The 20,867-nt window shown below is 46.0% G+C and overlaps 1 protein-coding gene across 8 annotated transcripts in view; it reads right to left on the bottom strand.

The window, feature by feature from the left end:
• Positions 1 to 349: 349 nt before the first annotated feature.
• ALDH1A2 (aldehyde dehydrogenase 1 family member A2) overlaps positions 350 to 20,867 on the bottom strand; it is a 99,985-nt gene continuing 79,467 nt past the window's right edge. For 4 of the 8 annotated variants that reach the window (XM_042988765.1, XM_042988770.1, XM_042988771.1 and 1 more), the window contains 7 exons: positions 14,870 to 14,972; positions 12,975 to 13,159; positions 11,447 to 11,611; positions 10,605 to 10,762; positions 10,188 to 10,262; positions 3,309 to 3,476; positions 1,372 to 3,215 (listed from right to left, as the gene is read on the bottom strand). In XM_042988765.1, the coding sequence (XP_042844699.1) occupies positions 3,143 to 3,215; positions 3,309 to 3,476; positions 10,188 to 10,262; positions 10,605 to 10,762; positions 11,447 to 11,611; positions 12,975 to 13,159; positions 14,870 to 14,972 (927 nt within the window). In that variant the 3' untranslated portion in view covers positions 1,372 to 3,142. Of the gene's footprint in view, positions 588 to 1,371; positions 3,216 to 3,308; positions 3,477 to 5,554; positions 5,617 to 10,187; positions 10,263 to 10,604; positions 10,763 to 11,446; positions 11,612 to 12,974; positions 13,160 to 14,869; positions 14,973 to 20,867 lie in introns of those variants that run through there. The other 4 variants (XM_042988768.1, XM_042988766.1, XM_042988767.1 and 1 more) reach the window with 4 other exon arrangements.

Raw genomic sequence — 20,867 nt, 5'->3', positions numbered from 1 at the left:
CCTCACCTCTGCGCCTGTGCAGATTACTGCTTTTACCAAGGACTCCTTCTTCTCACTCCCCTGCCTACTGGAATTGCACTCCTTCCACAAGCCCAGATCAAAGCCCACCTCTTCCGCTAGCTTCTCCTGGAGTGTCCTCTTTTCTTGGGCATCTTCTTGTTTTACTGTAGTCTAGTGTACTTACTCTGTTCTTTAGTCCCTACCTCATGATTTTCTTGCCCTTTAGGGTCTAAAATGTCATGAAAAAGAATGAGATCATCAATACAAAGGCGCTGAGAGTGTTTTGGAGGAAAAGGTATAATGGAAAGCTCAGGGATTAACAGTAAAAAAAACATACAGTGGTGATGACAAGGATTGAGTGTCTCTGTATTAGCTTCATTACTGACATTTGTAATGCTGTCTTTATTTGCCTTTATATTGATACCATAAAGGGATGAGGTTTGAAGATCTTTATGCTTTGAAGAACCTTCAAATTATGTCTATCTTATTCTGGATTCCCATTATCTAGAAGCTCTACAGTGCCAGCTTCCAAAGGACTTTTCAATGATGACTCTATGCCCATCTGGTTCTCATTTTCTTCCTGGTGACTGAAAGTAATGAACATGAAGTAGATTCATAGGGAGCCTGCATCTTATATTTCAGAATACACCCCAGTGCCCTGGGGACTGCGCTCCCCAGGTTCAGTTTCCTCCTCTGAGGGACGAGATCTCAGCAGAGAGCAGCACGACTCTCCACCCAGTCTGATCCCCTTTGTGGCCAAGTCATCAGTTTTTGTTTTGTCTCACATGACTAGGGCTCAGGTGAAGATTCCAAGCGTTGGAAGGAGGGGACGTGCAGGTCTGAAGAGTGGAAAGCACTCCCCCAAAGCTCAACTCTGAGAATGCAGAGCAAACAAACTCTAGCCGGTAATACAGTCACCATTCACAGCTTCCTTCTTACAGCTGCCAAAATACTGCGTCAGGTTGTCAGCTTTTGACTTCATTGCACCACAGTAAATAAAAATAAAACCACTGCCAAATACCATCAGCAACGCGAGCTCTGTCATGTAGCCGTGACGGCGAGGATGAGGCCCCGAGGCTCCTTTGCGTTTTAGCTTTCGTGGGGGCTCTTTTGAATGAAGTCATTTCCTAGGCTTCATAAATGATTATACTTGTTTGCCACACAAAACTGTATGTATACACCAATTCTGAATTGTGTCAGAAAACAAGGGTCTTGTTCACTTTACTGTATTCTGTAAATATACTCGCCCAGACTTCTGGTCAGTAACCAGAGAAAACAGCCCAGCTGAAAGCCCCAGCCACTGAGAGAAGGACCCAAGTGTACTCAGTATGACACAAAGATTTATAAACACAGCCAAATAACCCCAAGGAGTACACAATATAAATGCTTTATTGCTAGCACAGAGGTTTCTTTTTAAGTAAATTAAAAGAAATAAATCTTCATTTTCACATTCTATACTGCAGTTGAAAGGTAACTAGCTGGTTAATGGATATGTTCACTTGGACACAAGCTATAAGGAGAGCATGACAGTCACATGGAAGGGCTCAGAGATGTGGCATCTCTCAAGGCATCGGGCCACTGAATGCACTGCCGTTCGTAAATAACAGCGAGGAGGGATTTCTTTTAAACATCATGAATAGACAAGACTTATAAATAGAAACCCGGGATGGTTAGAAAGCAGAAACCCATTAACTACAGAAGGCTATATATGTGTTGGCCATATTCCATGTACTCTAGGCTATGTTTGGTACTTTTAAATAAATGATCTCCATCTACGTTACAGACCGGACTGACTTCGGCAGCCAGGAAAGCGGAAGGAGGAAAGGAAGGTGATGCTGTCCATCAACCGGTGGATGCGGTGGATGCGTTGGAAAGCAGGAGAGGAGGGTGTGACTGGAGGGGAGGGAGGGGCACCGCTTGGTGCCTCCCCCTCGGGAGGCTCCTGGGGAGGCTGGGAGGGAAAATGCTGCGTGGACGTGGACGAGCCGCTGGATGAGTCGGCGGAGGTCTGGTGGAGCGTGGCAATCGTGGCACGCTGCAAGTCTGCGAGTGACACGGAATCTGCAGGCTTGCTCAGGTTCTCCAGGGTTACTGCCAGTGGATTTAGGGCACGATAGGCCAAAGTGACAGCCAGAGCACTGGGAGTAGCAGTGCTGGGGCAATGGGGGGCGGGGGACAGAGGCTGAAGAGTCCAACTGCAGAGATAATTCACTTAGTAAGAATTGTCAGCCAGTACTGAAAATGAAATTATTTCTGCAAGGCCCCCAGCATTACCTTTTACCAAATTCTTGAGCCCAGCCATTCATTTCTGGGTTGTTAAGATAAGCTTTGGAAAAAGATCTTATCAATCTATGAAAAACAACCCCCCCTGCCCCCACCTTATTCCAGAATCACCCAGAAGGAAGTAAACACACGCGCACCCACACGCCCTAAAGCCAAGCAGCCAGATCAGAAGTTGTGAACTACATAGGATGATCTCCAGATCTCCATCTTCCTGCTCTTTTGCTCGTGTTATTTATGGATGTAAGAAAGCCAGACTGGGTCAGGAACATCCCCAGTTCTTGCTTCTTGGTACATCTGCAGTGTACCAGCTCCTGGCATTTTCAGTCTGGTCTGGCTCTAACTAAAACCATTTCATGTTTTGCTTTGAAGAAGTGGATAACATGAAATGGTAATTTGGCTGCAAAACCTTGGAAAATTGTTCCCGGCCCAAACATCTGCCCCAAATGAGCTCAGCTGAGATCTCCTTGGAGGGGTGGGAGGGATGGGTGAGCAGAGAGAGGCTGGAAAGGGGAAAATGAAGACAATGGAAGGACAACCTTCCCTCAGGAAGAAAGTTCTTTGTGACAAAAGGCGCCAGCCCATCCCTCTGGAGAGATCGAAGTCCCTGACAGCTACTCCTCTGCTCTCCGTCCCCTTTCCCCAGTATTTGGTATTATTCAGGTGAACCCTTACAGAGTGCCAGGAAATGGTGCCCACATGGTCTGCTTTCATTACCCACTGACTGGCCTGGCCTACATGTCATTATTTCACTTTAAATAAGGACCAAGTATGGACTTTGGATTCCTGAGAGCCGGGCCCCCCAGGGAGAGCAGAGAGGGAGAGTCCTGCGGGATGGCCTCCACCTTCCCCCTTGGCCTTCTTAGGAGTTCTTCTGAGGGATCTTTACTGTCACCGTCTTCACCTCCGAGTACTCTCGCAAGCCAAACTCCCCCCTAAAAGGCAGAAATAGGCAGTATCAGACACCAGAGGGCTGGGCGGCCCGGCCTGAGGGACGGCAAGAGTCCCGAGAAGGGGAGGTTTATCACCTGCTAACAGCAGGCCCTGGGTTTCCATGTAGAAATGTCTGATGAGTGGACAGCCCAGCTCTCCTCTGAGGAGCACAGAGAACTGTCATATCCTGAGCAGTAACCGTTTCTTGACGGCAAAGACTGATTGTCTCCACAACATTGCACAGAAGGGTGCAGCACTGCCACCTACTCAGAGAAACAGGCATGTGGATTAGCCTGGGTCAGCGGTCACACAGGCCCTGAACTGTGCCCCTGGGTGGACACCGTGGACAGCAGCGGACCAGGCCCAGGTCTCTGCCGCCGCGTCTCTACCGCAGGCAGCAATGGCTCCTGGGGACGATGGTGTGCCTTCCTCCTCTAAAACCTGCTCCTGCCACTGGACACCCCCTCATGTGTGTTTTCCAGTTGCTCCCCTAGAGATCTAGTCTACTTTAGCTGAAAGAAAAGCATGAGATTTCCGGGCTGGGATCCCCTCTGTCTGATGTTCTAAATTCCTTTTCACTGGACCTTAGACTTAACAAATGGAAAGGAAGACCTAAAGGCTCACCAGGGAAGAGCACGGATCACCTGCAACGCTTAAAAACAATCCTGATACAAGCTGCCCACATGCCCACAGAGTAAGGGCAAAGAGGCAGGAAATCAAAATAACTGACAGAAAAGGAAGTGGTAGTCAGCTGGTCCCCCAAGACTCCGGGGAAACGTTTACTGACTGGGAACTGGGTCACCTGCCTCGGTGGGGACAGGAGATACAGCCCTTCCCAGCCCTCCAGTCACTCAACTTGGGTCTCCAACCACTGTCTTCAGGATGCTGGGGTGTGGCCACATCTCCTGGCCACAATGTTCCTTTTTTCACCTGTCTGTATTCCCTTCTCATTTCACTTCATTGTCACTGCCCTTTCCCTGCTTTTTTTTAAATCTCATTGTAAAATCAAGCACATTCTATTTTTTTTCCGTAAAAAAAGTTCAACTTTTTTTCTTCTATTCTTTTTAAAGTCACTTCTCTGTGATGCTTCTCCTGGCTCTCTCCTAAGAGCTCCTCCCTCCTCCGTGTTCACAGCCTCTACCACAGCCCCGTCACCTGCAACGGGGCTGCCTGAGCATCTGTCCCCTCCCATGGAGCTGTATCTTACTGATCCTGCTTTCTGCCCCCCACCCCGCCCCCCCCACTGCCAAGCCTAGAGTACAGCCTACAGCTCAGGCTCAAATACAGCACTTGTGGAAGGAAGGAAGGAAGGAAGGAAGGAAGGGAGGAAGGGAGGAAGGGAGGAAGGGAGGAAGGCTTTTCCCCACCCCCTCTATCCGGGTGGATATATCGCCTCTGCCAGGAAAAAATAAAAGAACACTTAGAGATGTATTTGAATAAGAAAATATTAATAAAGGCTGTCTTTAAGAAACAGTCATGTGTACAAGATACATTACAGTAACTGGGCTTAACAACCAAGAAACGATTCACTCTGCTTCCTTCCAGGAATTCCCATGCCCTCACAAGGCTCCAATCGCTTTGGCAGCAGCAACTCCCAGCACCAAGGTCACCTGAGTTGTTACGGCCACCCCCTCCCCAGCAGGACATCAGAGGCAGCCAAGGAGAGACCAGGACATGTGCGCTATTCTCTTATCTGCATTGGCCATCTTGCTTACAGGAATGAGGATAAATTTGGGACTGTCCCGTGCCATTCAGTATAAGATTCCCTCATTAGCTCTTTTCAGGCCCTGAGTCTTTATTACCAGCTCAGCTCTGGCTCTTTCTGGACTTTTTCCTGCCCTTGGGCAATTCCGAAAGTGTCTCTTCATCACAGACATCATCTGCCTCCTGTTTGAAGTGAGGTTACTCCCTTCTTGTTTTCTGACTTGTGCACGCACATGGGGCAGACCCTGAACCACTGTCCTCCCCCTCAGACCTCTAAGTAGGTTGTGACAAATGTAAGAAAGTCTAGAGTCAGAAGCGTGCTGGTATGGTCGCCTTCGAGTGTGGCTGTTGGGTCCCATAATCTTTGGGTGCGTGATGCCATGGAAAACCGTCCCGGACTGGAGGAGCTCTTCCCCTAGGTCCTGGGGCAGCCGTCTGCCACCATGGTCCACACACAGCCCACTCTGAGAATGAGGAGTGGGCTCGAATCTGCCAGAACACCTGGAGCTGGGGAATGCCAGCTCAGCTCTGCCATTAAGTGGCTGTATGACTCCAGGCGAGCCACCACTCCCACCCTTCTGGTGCCCTGTCACCTCACAGGCAGCAGTTCCTGAACCCCAGCAAACGTAAGGATCACCTTTGGAGCTTGCTTCGTTGTAGATTCCTGACCATCCCACCAAAGCTTCTGTCTCAGTAGGTCTGGGGAGGAACCCAAGAGATTATGCTGCAGGTTATTATTTGAGCCACCCTTTGAGAAACACTGCTGTAAAGTCTCTGAGAGCCCCCAAGCTTCTCAGAGCTATTTGACCACCTCATTCCAGGGTTTTTCTCTCAAATTTGCTTAATCCAGTTAAATTCTGTGGCACACAGGGTTCCACGGTGAAGGAAGCTTCAACCACACAACAGGGCAAAGGCAGACACATTGTCATTGATCTCTCTGTGTGGTCGTGGTCGCCTTCATGGCTCCACAGTGTGTCGGGGCTCAGGCACACTGAGATGCCTGTATCCCTACTTCTGAACCAGACTAGGCTATATTCCCTAACATGAACCAAACTTGGCCTACCTACAGGTAAGGTAAGATGTTACATTTTGGGGTCTCTCAGCCAGACATTTTAGAAAATCACTCCTAAAACAAAAAGGGATTTCTGTTTAGGATGTATCTTTCCCTGCTCTTTTCCCTCCTACAGCAGCATCGTTCAGAGCAGGGTCTCCAGATCGCCTGCATCAGAATCATTCCAGAAGCCTGTTAACACTGCAGCCCCTCAGCCCTCGCCCAGACTTACTAGAGAGGGGGTTCCCATATAGGCATGCGCAGCAAGCCCCTTCTCTGACTGCAGGTGACTTTTGGTGCACATGCATGCTGTGATGCAAACTTGGGAAGCCCCGATTTAGAATATCCTAATAATGCTTCTCATCTTCAAAGCTGTGTCCTTAGTTTTTAAAATGTTGAGGCTCACAGCTTTCCTTCCACCCCCTTAGTTTGTGACATGTATTTTATAGCTTGTCTCAGGGAAGCTTAAATGAGGAGTAAGGGAGAGGACAGGAAGAATGAAAGGGGGGGGGGAGGGGTAGCTGCAGGCCAGAATTGAGGTGAGCTTGGCCCTCTCTCCAGCCCTGGGAATCGGTGGCCAGCCTATCAGGTAACCTGTAGAGGGCAGTCCTCCACAGCTCTCTGTGTGGGGGGTGGTGGGAACCCTCAGGGGTTCCCACAGCTCTCCTTGGAGTTTGTCTCTAGAAGGTGCTACTTCTCTTCTCTGTGTCTCTTACAAGTGGGCAAGGAGGGGCCAGGAACCAGAGCCACATGAAGTTTGCAAGGCCATGAGATAAACACTACTGTCCAGAAGAAGGTAAGTGGAGTTTTAAGTGAGAAGCAAGAATGGGGGACCATGAGAGGCCGGGTTCGTTGACTTGAAACCTTTGTGACCACTCTACGTCATTTAAAGAAGGAAAAAAACCCCACGTTTTGGGAGCAAGTAGGGACAAAGAATCATATAATTTAGACAAGATGAAGGGAGTCTCATCAAAGGGCGCTGTTTCCTAATTATTTTTTAACTGCACTGGGAAGGCCAAATCATTATAGCACCAGGAAGACAAGTTGAGAAAGGCTGCTTTTCAGTCTCCTGGGCCACTGTCCTCTGTGTGGTTCTGACACAGCCAAACCATTCTCTGGACCATCTTTCCAGGGGAGGGGAAGGTTTCTAATGGGGACAGACTAGACCTGGACAATGTCACCAGCCTTCATCCTGCCCATGCTGAGGGCCAGGGCTAGCCTGGGACAGGCTCCATCAACCAGTGATTATTTATTATACTTTATGCTCATGATTCACTCTCTCAGTGATCTGTAGCAAAACAGCGTGAGCAGCATTCCCAGAGCCAGTGACTGCCCCAACATTTCGGAGGCGTGGAAAGCACAAACACAGAAGCAGTACATGAAAGGACAGGCTGAATACATCTTGAGAAGTGGAAGCAGAACGTTAAGGCCATAAGCAAGTTAAGAAGAGATACCTGGAGCACATGAAGACTTTATAAAAGCTGAAAAAATACCAATAACTGAGCAAACAATTCTGGTTCTGGCTGTAAAGCAAGTGGGAAGTACTGAAGGCCAGAAACAAGGTTCGGGCAGGAGCCACCTCTCCCTGGCATTTCCAGAGATAGAGCGTAAGCTGATGATACTAGCTGGAACTCAGGAAAAGTTCTGCCACACTTCCGAGCTAAGACATGTATTAAGAAAAAGAAGGATCACCTCCATAGCACTCATCTACTTGACCAACAGTGATGACAGCAGCTAACATTTCAGAAGGTCTGGATGTCTGGGATACTCAGTCCTACCATTTAATCTTCACAGAAACCTTTTGGGGTAGGTGCGGTGATTACGCCCATTTTATAGATGAGGAAACAGAGGTTTAGTGAGATTAAGTGATTTGTCCAAGGTTGCACAGGTGTTAAGTGGTAGAGCCAGCATCCATCTCTGAAGCAATGTGATACCAGAAACTCTACTCTTCGTCTCAAAGCTATGCCTGACTTACAGTGGAATGGCCAAGGGCTAGAAATGACCAGCTAAAGTATGTGAAGCATGTAAATCCTCTGCACTGGTCTTATGGGTTCACTGTACTTGGTCGCAAAAACCACACTTCTTTCTCCCCCAATGCCTCTACTCACTCTTTCCCCACTGTACCTTGCTTGACCCCTTAACCCTGCAAACATACTTCCCTCTCTCTGTCTAGTCAAATGTTCCTCTCCTTTATAGGTCAATTCAAGTCTTCATATTTGATCGTATCTAAAGGTTTTCCAGACTTCTACAGTTCACAAGGATCTCCCCCCATCCCTAAACTCCACTATAACTTTACAGTCTTTTCTGGAATTCTTTGGATTCTTTCAATGTTGTAGATTAAATTTATCCAGCAAAATTTCTAGTGCCTTAATGAGCCACATCTTCCCCCACAGGTCAAGCACAACGCTTTGCACATGGTATATGGCTCAATACTTTTAGTAGACTGATTATGGACTAAGCATTTACTCACACAAGGATGCATTTAAGAGTGGCAGAGGGAAACGGACATGGAAGAGGTCTCCTCTTGTGTATCACAGGATTTTAAAAACATGGAACCAGCTGCTTTCAAAAGGAGGAAAAAATTTTTTTTGGATGGGGGGAGGGGGTGCATCAGCTTAGAACAACCCTGGCTATCATTTACCCTTGGAATGCTGCTCAAAAAATCCATTTATAAGGGCACCTGGGTGGTTTAGTCAGTTGAGTGTCCGACTTCATATCAGGTCACCATCTCAGAGCTCGTGGGTTTGAGCTCCACATCAGGCTCACTGCTGTCAACACAGAGCCTGCTTTGGGGATCCTCTGTCCCCTTCCCACTCTGTCCCTCCCCTGCTCACTCTCTCAAAAATAAATAAATCTTAAGAAAATCCATTTATATATGAAGGCTGCAAATAAAATCCCCTTGAGTGTAGGTTTTCTTTGTTACAGTCCCATTTTTCAGGTCCTTTGCTTTTCAGGAGGACTCTTCCCCACTCTGATCTGATCCCTGAAGACTGTCTGTACCTGGCCTGCCTGCTTCCTTGGCTGGATATCATGGGAGCCACTTGAAACCTACGTTCAAACCTCACGTCTGCCACTTACTGGCTGGGTGACCTGGACAAGCTGCTTAACTACTGTAAGCCTCAGTTCCCCGTCCAGACCATGTGGATATGAGGGGTTGAGCGTATCACTTCCATTTCATCATCGTGAAAGTCGAATGAGACAATGTTAGGAAAGAAGCTAACATAAAACCAAATACAGAGCAGGCATTTAATTAATGATATCTATCATGGCTATTGTAAAATACTTGTAACCGCTCTTCCTCCTCTAGTCTTTGCCAGAACATCCTCTATATGCCAGAAATTTTGGCCTGAAGTCCTTTGATATCTCCTCAGCTCCCATAGAACACTTAAGCCCTCTGTGACTGGGTTCCAGCCACCCTTCCCACTTGTGTCTTCAGCAAGCCCCTTCTGGTCATCTTATGTCCAAACCTGTGGTCCCAGACTCAGAGAATCTACAGAGGCCAAGCAGGTGACATGAGCCAGTGGACTGGGTACGTGTAAAATGAATGACCACCAATATTCAGCCCCCAGAAGCCACAGGAGTGGTGGGGAAAGAAACAGATTCCAGAGCTCACAGCTGTAGTGATTTTGCTATGGGGGAATGAAAATAAGCAAGAAATCTAGATTTTATGGAGAGCCTCTTCATTTTTGAATGCCAGTTAAAGATTTTAAAATGTTGTGAGGCAAAACAAAACATTTCTGCAGGCCAGATTTGCCCTTGGGCTGCCAGTTGGTGACCTTTGTTTCAAACACACCAAACTCTGGGACGCTCTGAATTTGCTGTGTCTTCATGCCTGTGTTCCTGCTACTCCCTCTGCATGGGAGGACTGCCCCCCACCCTCCAAAACTGAAATGTTATTTGTTCTGTGAAAAAATTAATGGATTCTTTCCTCAGTACTTGCAAGATGTGTGACACGCTTCTATTAATAAAATAGACCTTATTATATGAAATAGATGGTGCATTAATTTTTCTCCATTGCCACTTAAGGTAAGGGAGCTGTGTTCTAGTCATCTTTGTAGCATGTAGTACAATGCTTAGCCTATAGAAGTATGTGCTCAACAAAATGTTTGTTTAATGAATGGATGAGGGTAAGAGAAATCAACAATTGTGTGACTACTCCTCTATGCTGGTATCTGCAATCCCTATTTCTCTGCAGGCACCAGCAACTTTGGACACTTACATTTCTCTCCCATTTCCAGACATCTTGAATCCCCCAAAGGGGCTCTGGGCATTTAAGGCATTGTAACAATTGATCCTAAGGGAAGAAAACATAGTACCGTTAGTGCTGAATTCCACTTGCACAGAAATAGTACCACTGGCATAGTATTTCCTTTAAAAGTTTTATTTTTTTTAATTCCTTTTTTTTTTTTTTTTTTTAACATACGAAACATCTTTAATCTAAAATTTGCTTTGATTTCCCGATCTGGCCAGGAATGGGTATATATCCATTCTCGGGGGGGGGGAGTCTCCTTGCCTTTGGTATTCCCATCCCCCCAGAGAATGTGCTTACTTCACCCAGGTTCTGGAGATTATGAGGTCCCCACACAGCCACTGGCATGTGTTACGGCTAGAACAATGACGCTGACTCTGATCTTACCAAACAGTCCCCGCCTGCATTGCAGAAGACACCGTGAGGGCCTTGTTGATGTCATTAGTGAAGACAGCTGCCACAAGTCCAAAGTCTGAGTTATTGGCTCTTTCGATCACTTCATCCATTGTCTTAAACCTCAGAATCTCCTGAACAGGGCCAAAGATCTGCAACAAAATCATTTGACCCAACACAGGGCTGCTTTGCCAGCACCTTTACAACTGCTTTCCACATTGCAAAACAAGTTTGTTCTGCTTTCATTATTTAAACTTCATTTCAGCTTAGCAGCACAGAACTGTAAAATAACCTTTGGCAGAATAGGATTGTACACGTGTCTAGCCTTAGAGTTTGTTCAGGACCCTGACTCCTCCACCCTCCCTGGAATCACTTGATTCTACTGTTAAAACTGCCTTCTCCATGATTCTCCAGACACTGCTCCAGATCTCAGAACTGCTGGTCTGGACTGTTGGCTGATGTGCTCCTGGTTCCTCTCTCGCATGAACGTGAGGATACTTGGGTGTCTTCTCCTTCCTGGGGAACAGCTTAGTAACCTACATCTGAAGGAACAGACCTGTTGCAAGTGTATTACTAAGGCCAATGATTGGCTATGGTGACTGTCCTCTGGGCTAATAATAATTGCAATCATTTAGCAGGTCACCTGGCCTCCATCTAGCTTGCTTGCCTTTTGATTTAACATTTTCTTGAAAGTGAGATTTTACATAGTGATGTTTATAGCTGTTACAGAATATATATAAAATATAAAGAGCTAAAGCTAGAATATCATGTACTAGAAGTGCTCTGGAAACCATTCCAGAAAGATGTGGCTTTTGTCAGAACCCCACATTGGATACCTCCTCCTTGGCAATCCGCATATCATCGGTGACATTGGAAAACACCGTGGGCTCTATGAAGAATCCCTTTCGGCCCAGTCCTTTGCCTCCACATTCCAGCTTGGCACCCTCTGCCACACCACTCTGGATGAGTTCCAGGATCTTGTTGTACTGTTTCTTGTCAATCTACAAAAGAAATTTCCTAATGACTCCGTGTAAAGTAAGTGGGTTCTCAAGAATCTCTCATCTGCGATTTTGTTTCAAAGCTCCATGATATCTAGTCATATCACATGGGACTGCTGTCACTTACCCATTCTTCACCAACAAAACATGTGGTTTTTTTATGGTTCCACCCAGCATGTTGGGAACTTCAGTAAATTACTGCACTGATGACAGTGTGAGAGTGCCAAATCAGAACTATCAGACATAGGCCATGTTTTCAGATGATAGAGAACTTTGCTAATTGATTAGTCATTGTTTACAAATGGGGAAAAACTGACCTCTACATCCAAATGAACAGTTCAGCAAGTTGTACTGATACTAAAAAGATGAAAACAATAGGTGAGCTATATGGCACCACACATCAAATCCTATTGGGAAATATTTTTAATTGGACCTCCTATTACACCCGTAGAGGAAAAGATCAAGTCCAAAGAATGAGGACTAACTTTCTATTCCATAAAATAAAGTCAAGCTTGCTCCCCAAAAGTCATAAGTATCACTCAATTACTATGGTTAAAAACCTAAATTCACTTGGGTTTAACTGCTCATCAGTCATCTTTCAAATGGTCCCCCAACCTAGGTGATGTTGTTGCTTATTGGGAAGACCCACACGCTAGAGATCTAGATGCAATCTGGTCCAAATAGCCTTTACAAATTCTCAGGCTCTATCTACAGTTTAAAACCAGAATTCTATCTGGAAATATGCCTTCATGATTGTGGAGAACCTGCAGAGCCAAACAGTGTGGACTGCAGGGACTTTTGTGGCCCTCCCCACCCCATCCCCCACCACATGAAGCATTCAGGGTAAGAGAGAAACATAGAGCAGAGTGGGAAGGAGATAGCCCTCATTTCCTACACATTTACAAGCCACAAGAACCTCCCCAAAGTAGGTCAGGTTGGTGGAGAGATTCCTCAGCCACTGAAGAAGGGTAAGTGGCTTCTGGGAAAAAGAGATGTCCACTCTCCCTGACTAAGGCATTTGTAGAGGGGTCTTGAAGGCCAGTGATTACCACTGGGTGTCAGTTCTCAAGGTCAACATCCATCTTGTCATGCACAGGTCTTTTTTAGAGCTGAGACACTCCAATTTACCCCCAAGGTTCAAAGTATCCTTAAGGCAACTCTAATCCCTTAGTGTTTCAGAGATAAAATTTAGAAAGCAAAAGAGAAGCATGAGAAATAAGAATGCCTCACCAGCTACATTTCTAGCCATGAAGACAAGGTGGAAGAGTAAGGAGGAAGCAGAAAAAAAGAAGTTGTTTCTGGGGTCCCACTAGAGTGTCCAGTGTTCGCCAAGGATTAAGAAAGCGGATGTTTATTATTTCTCTACCTGGGGTCCCTGCTCAGTGGTGGGATCAAAGGGACTCCCCACTATGCGCCTCTTGGCTCGCTCCACACTTCTTCTCACAAACTCCTCATAGATGGACTCCTCCACAAAGATGCGAGACCCCGCGGTGCAGCACTGGCCTTGGTTGAAGAACACCCCCTGGTGAGCCTGCTCCACAGCATAGTCCACTGCAAGAGGAAAACAGCCACGTCCTCAGCACTAGTTCTCCTGCGGAGGGGTGTGTCTACAGAGTCACCTCCCATCCCTCTCCCCAGAGCCCTAGGTATAAATGCCACGCTCACCGCAGAGCGTATGGTGAGTAGGCAGCACCGGGGAGAGCACTGGATTGAGAACGCAGCTTAGGTGGAAGTTCTAACTAGACCCTGATGTTACTTGCTATGTGAATGTGGACAACTTCACTTCTTTGAGTCTCTTTCTTCTGTAAAAAGAAGGACTGGACCACGTCATCTAGAACAGGGGCCTCAAACTCCAGGATGCCAAGGGGCTAGGCAGATAATGTAATGGTAGGAATCTGCCAGCTACTGAAACAATCTGATGGAGGCTCAGAAGGAAAGACACTACATTTGGCTGTTGCTCTGCGTGAATGTAAACCAATGGCTGCCAGATGGCCAATTTTAAGAAAAAACAGAAGTCAGTATTTTTAATGTGCAGTTTTTCTTTTTTCAAGTGCTGTGTGACATTTAGACAGGTAAACATATGTATGCCTGCATCTTGTCTATGGACTGCCAACGTGCAACCTTACCCTACAGAACCTTGTAGCTGTATGCTCAATTTGTATTTTGTCGAATTAATAAGCTAGAACAGAAACTGATCTTCTTGAAAGTCACCAAGTTTCCTCTATATTTACATGGGATGGTGTAATGGCATAAAACTTTTTCATGTCGTAGCGTATCCTTCAAGACAGGACTAGTAAGTATGGTGTGTTAGTTGCTAAATGACTGACTCCCATCAGTCAACCAGTGGTGTGAGTGGAGGGCCTACTCCCCAAGAGAAATTTAGGTGTTAGAGTTCTGATCCCTTGGACAGCCAGCATGAAGCCGATGCTGAACTCTCTGCGGACTCCAAGCTGGGGCTGAGAGTCAGACAAACTGCTTTCTGCTTTCTGATCTCTCCAGTGATGAAAGGGAAAGCAGCTGCGCCTGGCAGGATGGGAAGAAGAAAAAGAAAGAATGAAAGAGACTTTGGAATTGCATTCCCTGGAAAGCTATTCTAAACAGAAAGGCCACACCTAGGCAGGATGGACTGCATGGCATCCTGCCTGGAGACATGGGATTTCCTACGTTTGCTGCTCCATGCTGCCACAGAATCCTACCTCCGAGGCGTAATCACCTGATTGAGGTCCATTCATATGGGACTTACCAAAGTAGGTTGTCATTCTGGCTGAAAGTCGTGGAAGCAGCAGAGGATGGGGGCACTAAACAGAGAAGGGGTTGGGGGTTTGGGGAAATGCTGGCAGGCCTAGTGAACTAGTATTTTTTTTAATGATCTACAAAGCCACCAGGCACAGTTGAGAAGTTTCAGATTTCTTGCATCTCGGCAGAGAGAGGGTATTTCAGCCGTTCGGAGGCTTAGGCCACACCCCTTTGCACTGCACAGCCCTGAGCAAGCCTTCATCTCTTCTACCCTGCTCTATAGCATCACAGAGTCAAAGAAGCTCATTAGTGTCCAGAAAACAAACTCTGTTCAGCTGTCCACTGACAAGCGTTCTTTCCCAACATTAGTCTATCTGCTCCTTAGGAGGAAAGGTCCACATTCTTCTACTTAAGTGCCCCTTAGTCTCCCAGATCTTCTTCTTAGTGTCCTGTCAAAGTGGAGATACAAAGAGGGCACCGGAAGGCAGTGTGCTGGCACATGTATGAGATCTGTGGGTGACTTACAATCAGCATCGGCAAAAATAATATTGGGGCTCTTCCCTCCAAGTTCCAGAGTTACTCTCTTCAAGTTACTTCTTCCAGCTGCTTCTTGGATAAGCTTTCCAACCTGAAAGGAAAGGAAATGGAGGAAGGTTTTGCACACCTTGCAGCTGAGACAGTCAGTGGCCAAGCCAATTCTGGGCAACAGTAATTGATCCTGCAAAGCAAACTAACCCAGTGGAGGTGGCAGGAATAACTCCTGTGTCGGGTTGGGCGGACATGATACAAGTCAGCTGGGATGCAGTTTAATGTCTGTGTGAAGTGAGTTGGAAGACTGCTTTAGTTTCATGATGGAAGGAGCATGGAAAGAGGGTTTAATCTGGAATCTTAATCACTGGTCTCCAAAAAAGCCAACTGGCTCCACATGAAAGACATGATGCATGATGAATGTACAACAAAATCTTCATGTATTTAAAAAAAATGCCACATATGACTTTAATCACAGGGCTCAAAGAAAATATAGATGTTACACCTTTGCCTCCGCCTAGGTCTAGAGTAGAAGGATTCCTGATGGCTGAAGAACTGTCTATACTGTGCAATGCCTATTTACCTAGAAGCCAAGCAAACAATAGGCTGAGTTAGAGATAGCATTTACCATGGTGTAAACTCACACTTCCAATGGAACTGAAAGTGTCAAGATGGAAACAGAAGAACACACTGCCTCAGTGATAGAAATGCTGTCCACTCTTTCAGAGTCTGCCTCAGCTGAACAGTGTTTCCTTGCCCAAGGGAATACCCTCCCATGGGTGGCCTATCCACGGATGGCAGCAGGGGTGTAGAGGCCCTTGCTCTCAGCTCACCACAGGACAGCTCTGCAGGCCCATGGATGCTCCACCATGCTGCATGTGGTTGGCGGACGTTGTCAGGCCTGCACTGCAGTTCAGCTTCCCCTGTGCCCACTCCCCTTCAGCAGCGATCCCTAATACATAACCTGCCTGGCAAACTCCATCTCAGCAGCTGCTTCTGGAGAACCTGACTCATACCAGGGTGCTACTCTACTATCAGGGTAGAGGTCACATTATGGGAAATACCAAGTCCCCAAATCGCCCATATGGGCACTTTGCTCTTGTTGGGATCAAAAATGCTACTGAATTCTACTGAAAATAAAATATTTTAAAAGCCTGGAGAAAAGAAATGCTAAATTTGAGTCCCTCCAGCCTCTTGTTGAGATCTTCAAGTAGGACTAACAATTCCTCAGGCAGGGTAGTCATGGTTAAGAGAAAATGTTCTGGAACCTGGAAGTTTTCTACTGATTTTATTGCTTACCAACTGGTTGACCTTGGAAAATTTATTTTACTTCTTGGCGCCTCGGTTTCCTCCTCTGTACCTGGGGCTAAACATAGTATCTACCTCAGAATTCAGTTGTCCTGAGGATTAAGTGAAGATATTTCATCCTTAAAACCCTCCTCGTACACAGTGTGCCCACTCATGGTAGCTACGTGAATGCGGGAGAAGCCAGGCCACTCTCTTTCCATGTTCAGTGCAGAGCAATGGAGGTGATCGTAAGAGGAGTTACTGCTAAGACTTTCCAAAGCAGGGCTCCCCCCTCCCTGCCCCCACTTCCCCCAAACTGCTTACACTTATCAGTTGCTTCAGGAAAATACTGGGGAAACTCTCTGACTTCCTTCAGTTGCCAGTATTACTCATTCACCGGATTAAATGCTTTTATGTTTTTATTATTACTCTACCTTATGGCAAAAAATTTAGAAAATGTACTTTCACTCCGAGGAAACCTAACCATGGGGGAAAAATAGTGATGTCTCTGGAAGAGCCAGAAGTGGTGTTTCTTAGTTTACAGGACAATGCTAGTTTCCAAGAGGTTAAGAAATACTGACATCCAGCCCTAAGATTAACGGGCAGGCATCAGCCCACCAGCCAGATGGTGCCTCTCCTGCCGTGCCAGTTTGTCTGTCTTCTACCTCAAGGCAAACTCCCTAGAAGACAGGCTAATAAAGGCCCTGTTCTCAGGAAAACATGCTTCCTCTTCTTCAGGAAGAAAATGTATGTACACAATGGAAAGGAGAATCTGGCGCTCTGTTCTGGCAAGAGGACAGCGGTCAGGTGAAAACTGTGACTGAAGCCTGAGATCCCTAGCTTGAGAGGGGAAGCCTTCAGAGGAGGACAGCTGGGACAAGAGCACCATGGGGAGTCCCTGACGGCTGTCCTCTGTGACTGATGCTTCTCCTGAGGAATTCTAGGGTTCTTGGCTCTCTCTGCCCTGAGGAATCCATATTGATGATGACTCATCTTTAAGTCCAGGAAGATAAACAGACGAGTGCTTTCTCAAAGAAGGCAATCACTGGAATTCCCGCACTTATTATTAATTGTATTAGAAAATGAACGTTTACTGAGCTGATCTATGTCAGACATTTACATGTAATTAGCTCATTTAAGTCGCTCAAACACCCTACATAGTAGATACTATCTCATTTTAAAGGTGACCAAACTTACGAGCTGGAAGTCAATGGATGGTACCATGTTACCCAGCAGGTGGGCTGGCAGAGCCTCTCAGACCCCAGGTAGACTGATGCCAGGGCATGAGCGCAGATCACTCCCTCTATGCGCCTCCCTCTCAACTTTCCGCCTTCCTTTCTGTATTTCCTGAGCACCTCATGTGTGTCACTCACCACCAAAACCTTATCCCTGAACTCCTAATTGTATCCAGGTGAGTAGGAGTATCACCTTTTATAGATACAAATGATGATCACAAACCATCAGTTGCAAAACTTACATTTTTGCCTTCAGAATGACATTAAAAAACAAGCAAAAGCAAGGGGAAATCATGGGTTTCACACACAGTAAGATGCTGAATAAATGTTTGGGGTTGGTAAAGGGAGTGGGGGCCCAGCTGGCATTGCATTTCTGTTAGCCCTACTCATGACATTAATCAAAAATTCTAGGGGCTGGTATTTTTTGCCACTAGGAATGTTGTCCAGTGATTATTTTCATGGCTACGGTAACTATACAAAAACCTTGCTCAGTCTATGGTCATCAGAGAATACCTAAGAATAATTTTTCCTGTGTCAGTGCTTTGCCAGCCTTTCCTTAGAAACCAAATTTGTGCTAAACATTGTGAGGCAAATCTCAGATGAATAATGCCTTTCCTCTTCATCTTTGGAAGAAGGTCAAGTTGCAGCTCAGAGTCGAGAAACAACTGAATGTGTTAGGCCACGGGAGAACCATTCCCATCTGGAGGGGCCTCAGGAAAAGACACTTAGGAAATGCAGTTTTCACTGATCCCCTTCATTCAACACACATATTCCTGGTTCTCCAACTTTGTGCCAGGTGCAATGCTGTACCAGGAAGGACCTCACAGCTAAGAGGACTTCCACATAAACCTAGCAGCTGCTCACTAAGTGTAGCTTTACAGTCCACTGGGACAAAAATCTGGGTCAGATTTAATATTAGATAAGAGTGGACAGAATTATGGCTCTGAGGTACTTTGTTATAAGCCAGAGTCAGAGCTCTCCCTCCGGTCTTTGTCCACAGATTAGGGCTTTGGAGAACACATTATTACTCATGAATTCTCTCCACGAGTGGACACAGGTTAAATGACCACAAATGGGAGGCACTCCTCATTATCATTACCAAGAAGGGGAAAGAAGTGATGGAAAGGAAAACAGATCCAAGTCCAAAGCAAGAGATTTTTTTTTTTAGCAAGATTTTCTTAATAGGGAAAAGTAATATTTAAAAATCAAGTGTTCAAGTGAGAATTGACTCCATGTCTGCTTATAAAATTTGACAGGTCCCGTGCAAACCGACCAAAAATACTACCTATACAAAGCCCATACAAGGGTTCCCAAAATTAGAATCTACGGAGTTGGACAATGTCAGGAAGAACAAAATGCAGACACCACACAAGGGCCTGGGAGAGGCAGTGAGTAGTACTCCTTGGGAGTATGTGTGACCCCGGTCACGGCGAATCCCTGTATGCAGGATCAGAAGGCAGAAGTGCACGGAGAGGTAAATGGGGCCGCAAGACACACAGGTCTTGTGAGTGGTTAAAAGTCAAGTCAGTAGGGATAGATTTATAAAACCAAGTCCTATTCTGATCAAATAGGCAACACCTCCCGCCCCATCACTGACAAGCTGGCTAACTGCAACCATATTCAGGTTTATGGATTACCCACAGGTGTCAAGAGACCCAGGTACTACACACTGGCGTGGTGCCCAACTCCTCCTTCAATTTGGGAGTGACACTTTGGCTCCTTAAACCTCAGTTTCTTCCTGTGCAGAATGAAGGCACAAGCCAAGTAGTTACTCTATTCTTAGTACTCGAGTTGGCTGGAAGGGTTTTAAAAGACACATAGGGCTCCCGGAGCCCCTGTCTGTATTTAGAATCTGTCCACTGTTCTTCTGCATTTTTCTTGCTTATGGAGCAGAAGTAGCTTTTCATCAAAGCATGCAGCTGCACAGAATGATAGAAAAACCTGATTTTTTTTTTTTTAAGTTTCCTGGACAGAGGTCATTATGAAAGAGTAAGTGATGGTGTTCCAGCCACGTGGTTTCTTAACTTTGCATTCCCTGTAGTCAGCTGTATCTGTGTACCCCAAACAGGCAAGAGCGGGAAGTGGGGGCTCCCCCACACATATTGGAACTGGGCTCATTCTCAGCAGGAATGTTGGCACAGATCGACTCTGACTCCCATCCATGTTTTGAAAGGCTTCAGGATTGATATGAGGAGTATCCCTGGAAGAGCCACAATGTACCAGAACACGTTCACAGCAATGTGCCAGGGTAGGGAAATGCAATTTGGTGCTTTGCAAGGGAAAGGATTCCTCATACAGGACAAAAAAGAACACAAAAGGCCTTTCCATGCCCTCTTTTTTTTTTTTTCCTTAACGTTTATTTATTTTTGAGACAGAGAGAGACAGAGCATGAATGGGGGAGGGCCACAGAGAGGAGGAGACACAGAATCTGAAACAGGCTCCAGGCTCTGAGCTGTCAGCACAGAGCCTGACGCGGGGCTCGAACCCACGGACCGTGAGATCATGACCTGAGCTGAGGTCGGACGCTTAACCGACTGAGCCACCCAGGCGCCCCCCATGCCCTCTTTATTTAATGCTGTTGCTCCCTGAACAGTGTTCCTGAAGCTGAGTAAACTTTTTATTAATTAGTGAATTACATCTATTAATAAGGGTGGATTCTTTCTCAGAGACATGCCTCCTTAAAACAAAACAAAAATCTCTAGTACAGAGTTCAGTAAGCTGGCTGAAGGATGCCTGCTTTTTAGAATATATTTTCATTTCTTAAACCTCTAACAGATTGACTCTATGGCTTCTTCCCTCCTCCCCTTATTTTTCACTGTTGTGTTTACTGGCTAACTATGATGGAGACGGGAATGACAAAAATATATGTCATTGGATATTTCTTGCCTTTCTGAAATACCTAGAAAGAACAGGCCAAATCAGTCTGTTCAGATTTCTACCTGAAAGTAAAAAGACCAAAACAGTTAAGCAGTTCCTTTAATTTCAGTGATAACAGCAATTTCAAAACTGTCAAATTCCAATTATGAAAACCAACATGGCCGCTAACAACCAGTCCTATCACACCTGTCCCTCCAGTCACATGAAACCATATGCCCTTCCTGGAACATGCCTCTATGTGTTTGTCCAGGCGGTTTCATCTGCTTAAAATGCCTTTCCTCCCCTTGCTTACTTGATAAAATCATTTTTCCTATTTCTGCCACTTCCTCTGTGAAGCTAGCTTTCCAGACCCACCCTCCCCACAGGTCTGGTCTCTGATCCAACAAAACTCTCACACTGTTCTTAATAGTTGTCTTCTAGCCTGAATTCCTGAACAGAGAGACTCTACTTTCCCACCTACCTACCGGACATACATATGGAAGATTTTCCTCATTTGTTGGGTCACTGCACCAGAATATGACACCTGTTCTAGGAGGTCTCTTGGAATCAGAGACCATGTTAGAGAAACAAGTGAGAGAATATAGGATGCTTGTGTC

Source organism: Panthera tigris, chromosome B3, assembly GCF_018350195.1.
Source record: "Panthera tigris isolate Pti1 chromosome B3, P.tigris_Pti1_mat1.1, whole genome shotgun sequence".
In the NCBI taxonomy this organism is placed as follows: Eukaryota; Metazoa; Chordata; class Mammalia; order Carnivora; family Felidae; genus Panthera; species Panthera tigris.
The sequence above is the reverse complement of the archived record's forward strand: the minus strand, read 5'-3'. Positions and strand labels throughout refer to the sequence as shown.